This window comes from Poromitra crassiceps, assembly GCF_964638095.1.
Source record: "Poromitra crassiceps genome assembly, chromosome: 25".
Lineage (NCBI taxonomy): Eukaryota > Metazoa > Chordata > Actinopteri > Beryciformes > Melamphaidae > Poromitra > Poromitra crassiceps.
This window is the reverse complement of record NC_139649.1, coordinates 5,494,755-5,509,546: the sequence shown is the minus strand read 5'-3', so window position 1 is coordinate 5,509,546 and position 14,792 is coordinate 5,494,755. Positions and strand designations below refer to the sequence as shown.

Here is a 14,792-nt window from a genome sequence, read left to right as displayed (position 1 = left end):
GGAGGGAGAGAGAGAGAGAGAGAGAGAGAGAGAGGGAGAGAGGGAGGGAGGGAGGGAGGGAGGGAGAGCAGGAGAGGAGAGAAGCTGCGAGGTGAAGAGAGACAGTGGTGGTGGTGTAGGGGAAGTAAGGAGAGGTTACTCAGTAACATGGTACTGTCATGTTATTACATGTTTGTTATTAGTAACATGTTACTGTCATATTATTACATGTTTGTTATTACTAACATGTTGCTAACATGTTATCACATGTTAGCAACATGCTACTATCATGTTATTACATGTTTGTTTTGATGTGAACTGGTAATGCTCGCGGCTGTTTCTACACTGCTCTTCACACACATCGGGCCCTATTCTCCCACAGGCCTTCGGCGCTAAAACGGGCCTTAAACGCAAAAAAACGTGCCTTGCGCCTGTTTTGGGACGATATCAATATGGCTTTAGGCTGCCAAATGGGCTTTAGGCCGAATGGGCGTGGCGCAGTCCCAGAATGGGCCAAAGTGGGCGTGTCGGCGCTAAATACCGGCGTACTCCTATCTTCCGACCTGCCGTTAATTTAGCGCCTTGCGCCTTTGAAAAGCAGGCCTATTCAATGGGCCAGTCCGTCCCCTCTCTCCTCTGTCACCCTTCTCTGTGTCACTCTCTCCCTCTCTCCTACTGACAGGAGCAGGCATTGGTGTGCGTTTACCAGTTTATTGTGAAATAAATCCTTCCGCGTTGAGTTACTGTCACAAGCCTGTGTGACAACGCTTCCAGCCTGGGTAAAACAACTCCGTCCGTACCGCTTTGAGGCTGCAGGCAGTCTGACAGGCACAATACGACTGTCTCTCTCTGACTGCCTGTGAATGCCCCAGCATGCAATTGGGTACTAAATTTCGCTACTAAATAGCAACCAAATGAGGCGAAATAGATATAAAAGGTCGATCTAAAATAATGTGTAATGGTAACACAGCCTGCAATTGTAGAACATTTCAATATTGGACCAAATAAATCATCGAAATGAAAACACCACCCTATGTGAAACATATATGTCCTCCTGGGCCTATATATACCCCTTGTCGAGTTAACGTGATTTAGAGAAGTAACAGCGGAACGCGCTTCGGAACGCGCTTCTAATGGCATCTGCTATACTGTGATGTCCCTCCAATAACTTGGCCCTATTTCACATTTAGTTTTACAATAAAAACACATTTATGCAATGACTTGACATAATGTAGGCTATATTTATGTGCATCATCCTTCCTGCAGCAGGCGAGAGAAAATGATATCTTTCTGGACAAACTTTCACCAATCTAATAGGCTATATTTTTCTAGCTGATGCATAGAACATTATTTTCACTTTGATATTGCTATAGTGTAGCGTATTTACATGCTTGCAGTATTTAAACTGCAGTTAGATTGGTTTGAGAAGCATCATAATATGGAATAATAGCCGATATATGGAGACAGACGGGATGAAGGGAGGTGGGGGGGGGGGGGGATCAGAGGCTTGGGTTTCCTCTGGTTTTGCGGGACCAGTGGAATTGGAGCTAAAAAGGCAAGCGTGCCATTCGTTTATTGCACTTATCCAATGAGCATGACAGTGCATAATTTTACGCCTAAAAGGCGTGGTTGTAATGCTTTGGGCTGCATCTAGCGCCAGCACAACGATATCAAGTGCGCCTGTCCACGCCCACTGCTTTGATCTGCGCCTGCCGCTCGGCCTAGAAACTGCGCCGATGCAACGATAGGGCCCATCACCTGCAAACAGTGTGGCATTACTATTGATGCTATTACTACCTGATGTGAGTCACGCGTTCTGAGTCACGCATTCGCACTGACACTGCCCCATTTAAGTCAACTGTAGATGTGAGTTTTACCACAGCCAATGTAGGCTATTTTTGCATTGGAAGCAAAGTAGTATCCAGTTATGGAATTAGATTTATCACCAGTTTGGCTGATGTGAAACATAATGGGTTTGTTTGGTACATCAGTTGCCTAGTCAACTCGCTAACATTAACGTTGAAAATAAAATGGCCATGGCAACATAAAAGCTATAGCTGGCTAGTGAGTCCACATCAACCCCATTACATACACATTCATCTGTGGTAGTGAGCTTAATGGCCGACGTTTAGGGTCTGTGCCGTAAAGCGTTTACGCTCATGCATGCACGGCTCACATCTCAGGCAGCGACAGCAGCACATACGCCACTCAGACCGGGCAGTGACCGGTGGTCACGTTGACCGAATATTTTACGTCTTTTACACATTTATTTTTTTTAAACAATGACAGGAAAATCTGAAGGCTGTTTTAACACGGGTAATAATATATTATGACAGAGCTTTTAACACCTTAAGTGCCATAGCCGAAATAATTCGTCTTACATAATCCAACGCTTAAGTGCCAGAGCCGAAATAACTCGTCTTACATGTTTTTTTGACGGTGGGACATCAATCAACCCCTTTTACATCTTCGAGATAACTATAGGAGCAAGAGCATGTGTGTAATCTATTTTACCGACCACTAAGTGGCGACAGATACAGAGAGAAGCCACAGCCACGGGACCCGTACCATAAAAGCAGCCGCCTCCCGCGGAAATGGCTTGGCGATTTTACAGTCAGAAGCCGGAGACACACACACAGAACGGACAGAGATCCCCTCCCCCCCAGAGCCGCGGAGCAACGCGCGAACACACACACACACACACACACACACACACACACACACACACACACACACACACACACACACACACCGCGGGAGCAAGCCATTCAAGGAAATGGCTTGGCGATTTTACAGTAATCCATTTCAGACTCGTCCCCGCACGCAGGCAAGCAGGCAGGCAGGCACGCAGACAGACAGGCAGGCAGCACAACGCGCTTCTGACACGCCCGCTGTTAGAGCCAGGAGGAAGAGGAGAAGACACACGGAGGGAGGAGTTTGAATGAGAGGGGTGTTTCCTGTTGTTATGGAGGAAATTACTGTTCAAAACTATTGTTTAGAATGTCTGACGGTCTTACTGATGCCAAAAATGAATGGTTAAAGTGACTGTTTCACAAAAAGCCATTTATCTCTGAATAAATTTCCAGACGCTGAAACCATGCTGTACTCAACGGCTAATATCTACATAACTACTAACTCTGCAAACTAACTCTTTTAGACAGAGAAAGCACACATTCTATTAGTTATTTTTAGATGATTGGTGTTCATGAATTCTTAACAGAAAAGAATCCTCGGCTGTTCTAAAATGAGCCAGAATCGTCAAAAACACCCCTGGCACAACTTACCTACAGGAATGAAAACATGGCTGGCACCCAATGTGTTAACAACCCTGGCTCTCAAAATGAAACGAGAAAGTGAAAGTCTAACTAACGCAGCCTCTGGTAGTGACTCAGACCAGGTCGTGACAACAATGGCTATCGCTGCTCATGCTAACTACTTCCCAGTTCTTCTTCTTGTTCCACTTCCTGTGCGGCAGAGGATTTTGACCAGGAAAGAGCGACCAAACTCCTTTAGGACAGACATTGGGAAAACCTTCATGAAATCAGCATAGGCTCAATCAATTGTGTTGTTTAGTGAAACACAGTATTACTGCCCCACTGACCTGACCTCCCCACATTCCTTTCCCTCAGAAGTTTCCTGATGGATCCCCCCCGGTTGTTTTGGGGATCAAACCAGTGACCTGCAGTAACGGGACCACTTCCCCTTGTTGTTGTGGGTCCTAGTGTCATGACAACAGCAGTCCATAAGGAGTCTATATTAAGCCCTGGCGGTCTGCCCATTGTCATAGTCCTGCGGTTAAAATAACAGACGGACAGCTGCTGAGGCGGGGAAAGGAAGGCTTCAATGAAATAAGATTCAGCTTTAAAGCTTCCCTTGCAAACGTTGCACCTTGGCACCCCCAAGTGGCAGAAGAAGTCACATTTTGAAGACTTCATTTTGCCTGTTTGGGAGACTCTTTTAGATCCTTCAGTTTGGAGCAAACTGACAGTATAATTTAATTTGGACAGACAGCGAGAAGCTACAGAGTTCATGGGGGTCCATGGGTTCCCAGGACTTTACTGGCTGGACTTTTTAACAAGCATACAACTTGTGATGATCTGCAACCAGGCGTGGTCATGGTCATGGTCATGTCACTTTTCTTTCCAGACTGTGGCCTCAATCAGGAAACTGAACTCTGAACTGAAGTTACTTTTTATTTTTTTCATTTAAACTTTGTCTAACCAGGAAGTGCCATTATTGAGATGCAAGATCTCTTTTACAAGGGAGACCTGGCCAAGACAACAGCAGCAATAAAATGTGGTACAGCACACAAGAACACATAAACCATAGAGTATTGCTACATACTCATGATGTCTGGAAAGAGACAATGCTGTTGAGTTTTTCAAATGTATTTTTTTGGTGCTTCGAGCACTACAAGTCGGGTGCCATCCAGTTCCATTGTATTCAAGAGAAGGCAGACATCTCTGCGGCCGATATCTCCAAAACGCAGGCAACTATCCCAAAACTATATAGATGGATAAATAGCACTACAGGTGAGAGGAAAATATGTATTTTGGATTTTAGGGTGAGCTGTTCCTTTAATATTGGTTTTCTAGGTAGAGTCACTCTATAAGACATTCTAGGGTTTCCCGTCTCTACCCGCACATTATTTAGTTGTTTGCATTTTGTTTGTTTCTGGTTTTTAAATTGTGCAAATAAATAAATAAAAAGATGTTTGGCCCGCGTCCTGCCAGGTGTGGTGTTGGTGTGTTTTGAAGTGGACTCTGACGGCTACATCAACCTGGTGGCCTACCCGTACGTGGAGAGCAGCCTGGAGGGCGGGGGCCCGGGCGGGGAGCAGGAGGAGCGAGACGCCCCCGACAGAGAGCAGCCCAGGAGGAAGCACTCGCGCCGCAGCCTCCACCGCTCCTCCTCCTGCTCCGAACACAAGGAGGAGCGGCCCGACCGGAGGGAGTCGCACGACGCCGACGCCGCCGACATGTATGTCGGCCTCACTCGTTTTTTTGTGTTGTCATTATTTACACATCCCATTATGTCACAATTGCATAAATCCTGATGTTTTTATGTTTTAATTTTCATCTATCTTTTAGATTTCTCATGTTGTCGAGTCAGGAATATTCTGGAAAAATGATGGAATTTGAAATTTTGCTTTCCAGGACTGTACTTTCTTTTGGGAATGAAACCTTTGTAGAAGTCCTGAAATCTATCAGTTTATAACAAAAATTAAGTGTAAAAAGAAATACTTTAGTAATTTAGAAAAATGCATCAAAATCAAAACATGTGACTGGCTCATTTTAAAACAAATTTTCATTGTCACTCTCAGCATTTATACAGTAATAGTCCAGTAAAAATGTCACTTGACCTCACACTAATTGCAACAAAACCAAACTCAACTGATTTTGTATCCTCAATATGTCCTCAATGAAGGAAAAGAAATGTATGAAGGGAAATTTTTGAAAATGACCTATATGATGCTACCATTTTTTAACATTTTTTTTTTTTTTTTTTCCTCCTTGAAGCAAAAAACACATACACACATAAGTGATGAGATTTATGGCACATAAAAAAAAAAAAAAAAAAAGCTTCCATAGGCTTCCATAGGCTACCATCATATTTAGGTCATTTTCAAAACTTTCCCTTCATACATTTCCTTAACACTGTTTTTCCTTCATTGAGGACATATTGAGGATACAAAATCAGTTGAGTTTGGTTTTGTTGCAATTAGTGTGAGGTTGACCCACATATTTGCGTAAAATGCCTGGACTATAAGAGCCGCCCTTCATTACACCACAATCCTACAGTCATGAAAATTGTGTGTAATTTGGTATTCCTTTCCTAAGTCTCCTCTGCTTTCTTCTCTCCTCCTTTCTCCTCTCCTTCTCTCCTCTCTGCTCTCTCCAGCCTGGTGGAGCTGAAGAGTCCCAGGCTGGACCTCCTGATCCATTCAGACGTTCCCTTCCAGATGTTGGACTGGAACAGCGGTTTGAGTTCAGAACAGATCAGCCACAACCCCTGGAGTCTCCGCTGCCACAAGCAGCAGCTCAACCGCATGCGCTCGGAATCCAAGGACCGCAAGCTCTTCAGTATCCTCCCTCAGCCAATCACATTGGCCGACCCTCAGCAGCCCTCAGCCAATCACATTTGCTGACATGACACTCGGCAGCCGCCCTTACGATGAAACTATTCAGTATTTCACAAACTAATAAAAACTGAACTAAAATGAAACATTTTTAAACAATAAAAAGTCAACCGAAAGGAGCAAAACCCACTCTGCAAACTAACCGACACTAAACTGAATTGAACACGCACACAAAAAGAAGAAGAAAAATACAAAACTATAATAACTGCTGGGGAGCTGATGACTGTGAAGCAGTCTGGACAGATAAGGTGTTAAGAGACAGGCAGGCAGGCGGTTGGTTGTCCAGAGTTCCGCGGTGTTCTTCCTTAGCGGCTGTGTTTTCCCAGAGTTCCTGCTGCTGGAGAACGTGGTTCACCACTTCTCCTACCCCTGCATCCTGGATCTGAAGATGGGCACCAGGCAGCACGGAGACGACGCCTCTGAGGAGAAGGCCGCCCGGCAGATGAAGAAATGTGAAGAGAGCACTTCAGCCACGCTCGGAGTCCGAGTCTGTGGCATGCAGGTACCAACAGCTGTTACCGCTGCTCTGGTACTACTAACCAGTGGTTCCCAAACTGTGGTATGTGTACCCCTAGGGGTATGCGGAGGTACTACAGGGGCTACTCGAGAGAAAAAGGAAAGTGGAAAAATTTAAGAATAAATCATGAAAATAAATGAAACATTAAATAAATCTACTCAGGAGGCACTAATTGCAACTCTTCCACTCCATTTCTTATTTCTTTAAAAAAAAGTTGGGTTATCATTCATTCATTACAACATGTGCTAGAGTTTTCTGAAAAATGTAAAATGTAGTTTGGTAAAGGGGGTACTGAAGCCAAAAAAAGTTTGAGAACCACTGTGCTAGACGTATGGACTGAACCACTGTGCTAGACGTATGGACTGAACCACTCTGCTAGACGTATGGACTGAACCACTGTGCTAGACGTATGGACTGAACCACTGTGCTAGACATATGGACTGAACCACTGTGCTAGACGTATGGACTGAACCACTGTGCTAGACGTATGGACTAAACCATTGTGCTAGACGTATGGACTGAACCACTGTGCTAGATGTATGGACTAAACCACTCTGCTAGACGTATGGACTGAACCACTGTGCTAGACGTATGGACTGAACCACTGTGCTAGACGTATGGACTGAACCACTGTGCTAGATGTATGGACTGAACCACTGTGCTAGACGTATGGACTGAACCACTGTGCTAGATGTATGGACTGAACCACTGTGCTAGACGTATGGACTGTCGCATGGAAAAGAGAGACATGGAATCCTAGTGAGAAAAGGTTTGGAGTTTTTATACTGAGGGTTTCTCCTCCTGGAGTGACCGTTATTTTTGAAAATCTCCACTTTGTCCTCCCGTCCGCGTAGTTAGAACATTTGGGCCAGGCGAAAACTCGCCACACAGGAGCCTCGCAAAGGGACGTGTCTGCTGGTGTGACGTCACTTGGCTGCACGGACACTCGCGAGTCGTGACCGTCGACAAAACGCGTACCATTTTTGGTTTTGAGTTCTCCGTTTCAGCACCTCCCTCGAGCGTGCGTTTTTTTTTCGAATTTTGCAGCGTTTCCACTCAGGTTTTTTAATGCGCAAATTTAAAATGTGCATTAAACCGGTGGATGGAAACCCACTGTGACCTGTAAACTCTCTATTTGTGTCACCCACCCATCTACGTTTAACTTTTGTACATCTCCCTCCATGGTATAATGAAGTACTTTTTGATGACTTCTAGATGATATCGGGTCTCAAAAGGTTGCGAAGAGCCTCTTGGGATATAGCTTTGACAGTGACGGCTGCCATTTATTCTAGTCGGCGTGCTGTTTTTTTGTCCGAGTGAGCAGCAGGTAGCTAAGGGGGTGGAGCTTAGCGATAGGTCAATTGGCCGAGTCCAACTGAGAAGAAAACGGGGGAAAACCGCAGCTTGATAAAAAAATAAGTTTCAGCTGATGGCCTTTTGTCTCTCTCTCTCTGTAGGTGTACCAGATGAACACCTGATGGCCTCTGTCTCTCTCTCTCTCTGTAGGTGTACCAGATGAACACCGGCCACTACCTCTGCAGGAACAAGTATTACGGCCGTGACCTGTCGATCGAAGGCTTCCGCCAGGCCCTCTACCAGTACATGCACAACGGCCAGGGTCTGAGGCGGGACCTCTTTGAGCCAATCCTGAGCAAGCTTCGCAGCCTGAAGGCGGTGCTGGAGGGACAGGCCTCCTATCGCTTCTACTCCTCTTCGCTGCTCATCATCTATGAGGGAAAGGTGAGCCAGGGGTGGGGAGCTCAGTGTGTGCAGCAGGTTGAGATCACATCCAGGGGTGTGGAGCTCGGTGTGTGCAGGGTGTTGTGATCACATCCAGGGGGTGTGGAGCTCAGTGTGTGCAGGGTGTTGTGATCACATCCAGGGGTGTGGAGCTCACTGTGTGCAGGGTGTTGTGATCACATCCAGGGGTGTGGAGCTCAGTGTGTGCAGGTGTGTTGTGATCACATCCAGGGGGTGTGGAGCTCAGTGTGTGCAGGGTGTTGTGATCACATCCAGGGGTGTGGAGCTCAGTGTGTGCAGCAGGTTGAGATCACATCCAGGGGTGTGGAGCTCAGTGTGTGCAGGGTGTTGTGATCACATCCAGGGGGTGTGGAGCTCACTGTGTGCAGGGTGTTGTGATCACATCCAGGGGTGTGGAGCTCACTGTGTACAGCAGGTTGAGATCACATCCAGGGGTGTGGAGCTCAGTGTGTACAGGGTGTTGTGATCACATCCAGGGGGTGTGGAGCTCAGTGTGTGCAGGGTGTTGTGATCACATCCAGGGGTGTGGAGCTCACTGCGTACAGCAGATTGAGATCACATCTACAGTTGGTTTTCTTTGGTCCAAACCAAAGTGGAAATGTTCAGCGTTTAATTTATGTGTTATTTTAGGGTCAAAACCAGAATAATTAGGCCAATGCTGAAGTAAGAAAAACTGTAGTTCCTTGAATGGCCACTTGAGGATGTCTCCAAAATGGAGTCATTCCCCATTCACCCCCCATGTTAAAATGCCTTTTACAACAGAAATAAACATGTTTACAACCTGTTACAAAAACGGTTTGGGTCTCTATGGCTAATTTCCCCGTTCATGACAACTATACGGGGGGGTGATTATATATTACATATTCTTCTTCAATACAGCACGATGTTCATTTGGTAAATGATGAAAACAATGGCACAGCGGGGGCAGAGCTGTTTTTCCGCGGATCATATTATGTAGGGGGCTTTAAACTAGCACTTCCACTTCTCAACACATCAAAGACACAAATCATACGTAAGCACAAATATTACATGATTTGACTAAAGCCTACTTTAACGAATTTCATATACCTGGACAACAACCGGGTTAATGTGTATTTGATCTTGGTTTTTAGGACCCAGATGGTCCAGCAGTCCGCCACACTGAGCAGCATGCAGCCTGGCAGAAGACTCCCCTGGTCCCCGCAGAGCCCCATGGCGGCCCCCGGCCTGAAGCACCGCAGCCCCCCGAGGGCCAGCCGCAGCTCGCTCCCTGTGGAAAGGACACGGTCAAAAGCCTGGAGCATGGGACTGGCCTGGGGGCGGGACCTGGACTGACCCCTCCCCGTCCTCCCCAGCCCATCACGACAGACTGCACCCCCCAACCCCACCCCGCCCCGCTTCAAGCCCACCCAGAGCCCCAGCGCCCCCTCCTCTCTCAGGGCCGCCCAGAGCCCCAGCGCCCCCTCCTCTCTCAGGGCCGCCCAGAGCCCCAGCGCCCCCTCCTCTCTCAGGGCCGCCCAGAGCCCCAGCGCCCTCCCCTCACTCAGGGCCGCCCAGAGCCCCAGCGCCCTCCCCTCTCTCCCCCTCTCGCAACCAATTTCACTTCCCCCCTCCCCCAGACTGGTCCCCAGCCCTCTGCTGCCAGCCTCCCCCAGACCGGTCCCCAGCTCCCCGTCCTCTCTCAGACCGGTCCCCAGTCAACCACCCCCCCACCCCGCCAGCCCCCCCTGGTGGAAGTTCGCATGATCGACTTCGCCCACTCCACGTCCAAGGGTTTCCGCGGCGACACGGCGGTGCACGACGGGCCGGACCGCGGCTACGTGTTCGGACTGGAGAGCCTGGTCCGCATCCTGGAGGGCCTGCAGGAAGACAGCCTACTGTAGCTCCCAGTACACACGTTAGTCCAGGTCACCAGAGTCATAGACAGACAGAGTTAAGACTGTGTTTCAAATGTGTCTGTTCTTAAAGACGAGCTGAACCCAAAAATTACTTTTTTATTTTATTTTAGTTCACATACCTGGGTATTCGGTGCACCTATTTAATAATGTATTTTTGTAATTTCACAAAAATCAAATTTCTTTAGTTTTTCACACTTTTTCCACATCAAAAGTTAATTTTTCAAGATTTCATTCATAACAGTCATCTACAGTATGCTGACGTCAGCTAGTACTATCAAATTTCTACCCCATTTCAACCAATCATATCACGACAGGACAGCTGTCAATCAATCTTCATTTTGAGGAGAACATTCTGCAGGCAAATGGCCGCCTACTGCCTGTAACCTGGCAGAATTTCTAGCCCACAAACTAACTAATAACTTGGCCAATAAGTATGTAACATATAAAATAAAGCAAATGGTAATGCCTTCATTTGATGTAGAATGCATAGGACATGTAACTGGTTTGTTAAACTCGCATTCCAGGAATATTGTATTTACCGTGGCTCTTTACCGGGGCTAGTAGTCGACGCTCCACACGGAAGCAGCCAGCTGCTTCATTCTCACTAAGCCCACTCGCGTAGCCCCACAACACGCTCGATTTGGGGGTGGAACACGCCAGGATTGGTCAAGGCCAACTCCAGTGCCCAGAACTGTCAAATCAAATCATCGACACGCTATGGCCCGCCTCTCAACCCTCTTTCATCTCAGGCAATATCTGTTTTCAGTCTCATACGTGACCGACCCTCGCGCCACTTGGGTTCAGCTCGTCTTTTAAGAGTCTAACAGAGTGTGTGTCCATACAGCGTTTTTCAGTGTTCTTTTGCCTGGAAGAAGCACTGCCTGGGGCGCTTTTTGTGAGGAGGAAATAAAATGTGGATAATGATAACGTCACCTGACGTTAGCTTAACAGCTGCCAGCTCAGTAATCAGCTAGTTAGCTCTTCTAGCAGACAATACAGTGTTATCGAAAGGTTTACCAGATATTTCCAATACATGTCCGGTATAATCCATACTGCCTTTATGATCGCTGCTAGAGTAACTTCAATTCACTGATTACAATGTCCTATTTCTCCATTTTCACTTCCTCCATATTTGTTGTTGTTGCTATGGGAAACGGCCAGGATCTCCGTCAACGCGATTGGTCGGCGGAGGAAACGTCATCCGGCGCTTTTCTGACGTTGACAACATTTCTCAACTTGTGAAAAAACGCCGGCTGCAGCACTTCTGTGTGCCTTGCTGCCGTTTGCCATTGCAAAAGGGAAAAGGGGTGCTGGCGCTCAGAAAAACAAGCAAACAAACAAAACAAAAAAACGCTATATGGACAGTTAGCCTTAGTCCAGGTCGTGCTATGGTCTTCTCTAGAACGAAGCAGTGTTAGCTGTAAATATGGAACAATGTCCCCTGTAACATCACCATGGCCAGTCTAAAAGTGCAGTTGGTTACTATGGCAACAGCCATCAAGCAGGACTGTACGGTCCACAATGGCCGCCGCTGCAACCTGCTGTGGAGAATCTCTTGTCTATCTAGGGCTCTGCCCACTACACTCACACTATACTCACACCCACACACCTTGAGAAGACCATTTGGCTGTTGAGCTGTTTTAGAGGACAGTAGGACAGAATAGATCCAGATGGTTGGCTTCATCCCCGCCCCCTCCCCTCCACACCCACCTCTCCTCTTCCTCTTCCTCTTCCTCCCCCTCCCACCCATCCGTTGGGGCACGACAGAGTCAAAGCAGACCCACAGAGAGACATGAATCATTGAAGTCGAGAAGTAAGCAACAGACAAGACTTCATTTCCACGAGCCTGGTTAAAACCATCTTGACGTTCTGTTTCGCTCTACGTATCGGTCTGGACTTCAAGCCGTCCACAGTCATTTCAGTGGGTGGGACTACTTACCTTGACAGACAACTCCTTCGGCCAATCAGCGTCGCCAAATCCAGTCCTTCAGCCAATCGGCGTCAAATCCACTCAGAAGTACAGCGAAAAGGTATTTTCCGCCGAGAAACTCGTTGGTACATAACTCCTGTTGTTTAATTGTTGTTATTGGGTCTATTTCTGCAATGACTGCACTCATGGCTGTGTAAACTCGGCGAATGTTAACATACCGCTCATTGCTTCGGGAGCCGCAGAGCCATGGGAGCAGCCATTACTGTTTTTTCCAGTGGCGTCCCCGATTGGCCGGTTATGATGGCAACTATGAGGCAGGTCCCTGATTAGCCTGTGGACTTTGTAATTTGTGAAAACGCCTGCCCCGGTCTAGAGGCCAGACGGTCCCGCCTGCCCCGGGCTAGAGGCCAGACGGTCCCGCCTGCCCCGGGCTAGAGGCCAGACGGTCCCGCCTGCCCCGGGCTAGAGGCCAGACGGGCCCGCCTGCCCCGGGCTAGAGGCCAGACGGGCCCGCCTGCCCCGGGCTAGAGGCCAGACGGGCCCGCCTGCCCCGGGCTAGAGGCCAGACGGGCCCGCCTGCCCCGGCTAGAGGCCAGACGGGCCCGCCTGCCCCGGGCTAGAGGCCAGACGGTTCCGCCTGCCCCGGGCTAGAGGCCAGACGGTCCCGCCTGCCCCGGGCTAGAGGCCAGACGGTCCCGCCTGCCCCGGGCTAGAGGCCAGACGGTCCCGCCTGCCCCGGGCTAGAGGCCAGACGGGCCCGCCTGCCCCGGGCTAGAGGCCAGACGGTCCCGCCTGCCCCGGGCTAGAGGCCAGACGGTCCCGCCTGCCCCGGGCTAGAGGCCAGACGGTCCCGCCTGCCCCGGGCTAGAGGCCAGACGGGCCCGCAGAACGAAACAGAATGTTAAATCACGTGATCGGAATGGTTTACCAGGCTACATTTCCACAGCTCTATTTTGGAGGGAAACAATTCCATAATGTTCATTATTGGGTAAAAGCTAGAGGATCCGTCTGGTTTACTCAAACCAAGGACTTCATTTCCCTACCATCTTTAAAAAAAAAGTCACATTGGGTTTAATGCTGTTTGTGTAGGTGTCACTTTTCCAAGTGGTGTCTAATCTCATTTTGGAACTCCTCAACTGTGTCGTGAAAAGATTGATTTCCAATGTTTGTATGAAATCTTGGCACACAGCTACAGCAGGGCACAGCTCGGCCATAGTTTCCTACCCTGAGTGTGTAAGTTCAAACAAGATTTTTATTATTTTATTTCATTTTATTTTATTGTCATCAGTGGAATTGTCATGAAATTTCAATTGGACCTAGTATATTGATAAATAAGCTTGGCTCAGTCTCAGTGGGTTAAAACAGTTGCTGAGCTTGTCATTTTTTTTGCAGTGAAAATGCACGTCAATCAAAACGGACGAGGTGTGATTGGTCTCCTCTGTGGTGATGTCATCTGGTTCTCCATAGATGAGAGTTTCTCTTGTAGAAAAAAATATATATTATAGAAATATAAATATTACCACCCCTAAAGTATCTTTTTTGTTGTTTTCCTTTATTGTTGTTGCATGGATGGATATTTTTTTAAGAATTATAATATGACATCTTTATGACAACTTTGAATGTGAGCTATAAAACATTTATTTAAGAAAAAAAATTGTTTGTGTTGTTTGTGTAGGGTTTTCCAAGTTTTTATCTATTCTGCAGGAAAGTTTTCCAGTTACCTCAACAAAAGTAGTTCTGAAATTATACTTTCAGAACTACACATTGAGTAGGCTATTTACATTGTAGCCTACCTATACAAATGTAGCATGCCATTTGTTTTTGTTGTGTTCAGACGATTTAAGTTTAAATCTAAAATGTTTTTGCACTAATGATTTCAACTTTCATACCAGGCTTGTTCTATTCAAAAGAATAGCCTATGTAACGCTGCTGTTTGCACTGTTAAAAGAAAATGGAATAAGTAGGTCTAACGGATCCGACACAAACACATATACCCAAACCCGACCAGCTTAGTTTGGGGACCGAGTGACGTAGGCCAAATACAATTCTTGGATGATAATCTAGGAATAGGCTATGTGCAAACGTGTTTGCTTGTGTTAATATTAACGTAGGCTTCAGAAATGGCACCTCCACTACTGCTCAAGCTATCGGGCTGGCTCTTTAGCTCGAGCGGTTAAGGTGTTGAGCAGTACATGGTCTGGTCTGTCGGTCGCCGGCCTAACGCTACAATAATAATGTGTAAATGGTTGAAGCTGAAGCAATTGCAGTTATGTGATTGTTATCTTTAAGTCCATTACCAAACCCTAACCCCAACCAAGTGGCTACCAGTGCCTAACCCCAACCCCAGTGCGTCAGGGTGCCTCACACCAACCCCAGTGCGTCCAAACATGACCCACACGATACCGTGCACGTCAACAACAGATGCCAAAGTGACGCAAATCAACACAATGGGAGTGTGAACGTGTTGGAATGTAGTGCTACTTCGATAAACAGCTAAAATTCACAATCATGTTTACTAGCAGTAATAAAGACGTGTGTGTGTGTGTGTGTGTGTGTGGAGGTGGGGAAAAGCTGGTGACATAATTGGTA

At 47.2% G+C, this 14,792-nt stretch overlaps 1 protein-coding gene across 1 annotated transcript in view; it reads left to right on the top strand.

Moving 5' to 3' along the window:
* ip6k1 (inositol hexakisphosphate kinase 1) overlaps positions 1 to 13,823 on the top strand; it is a 34,653-nt gene extending 20,830 nt beyond the window's left edge. The window contains exons 5-9 of the mRNA XM_083661007.1: positions 4,713 to 4,959; positions 5,881 to 6,062; positions 6,445 to 6,620; positions 8,142 to 8,375; positions 9,509 to 13,823. Coding sequence (XP_083517133.1) covers positions 4,713 to 4,959; positions 5,881 to 6,062; positions 6,445 to 6,620; positions 8,142 to 8,375; positions 9,509 to 10,258 — 1,589 coding nt within the window. The 3' untranslated portion in view covers positions 10,259 to 13,823. The remainder of the gene's footprint in view (positions 1 to 4,712; positions 4,960 to 5,880; positions 6,063 to 6,444; positions 6,621 to 8,141; positions 8,376 to 9,508) is intronic.
* The last annotated feature ends 969 nt before the right edge of the window (positions 13,824 to 14,792 follow it).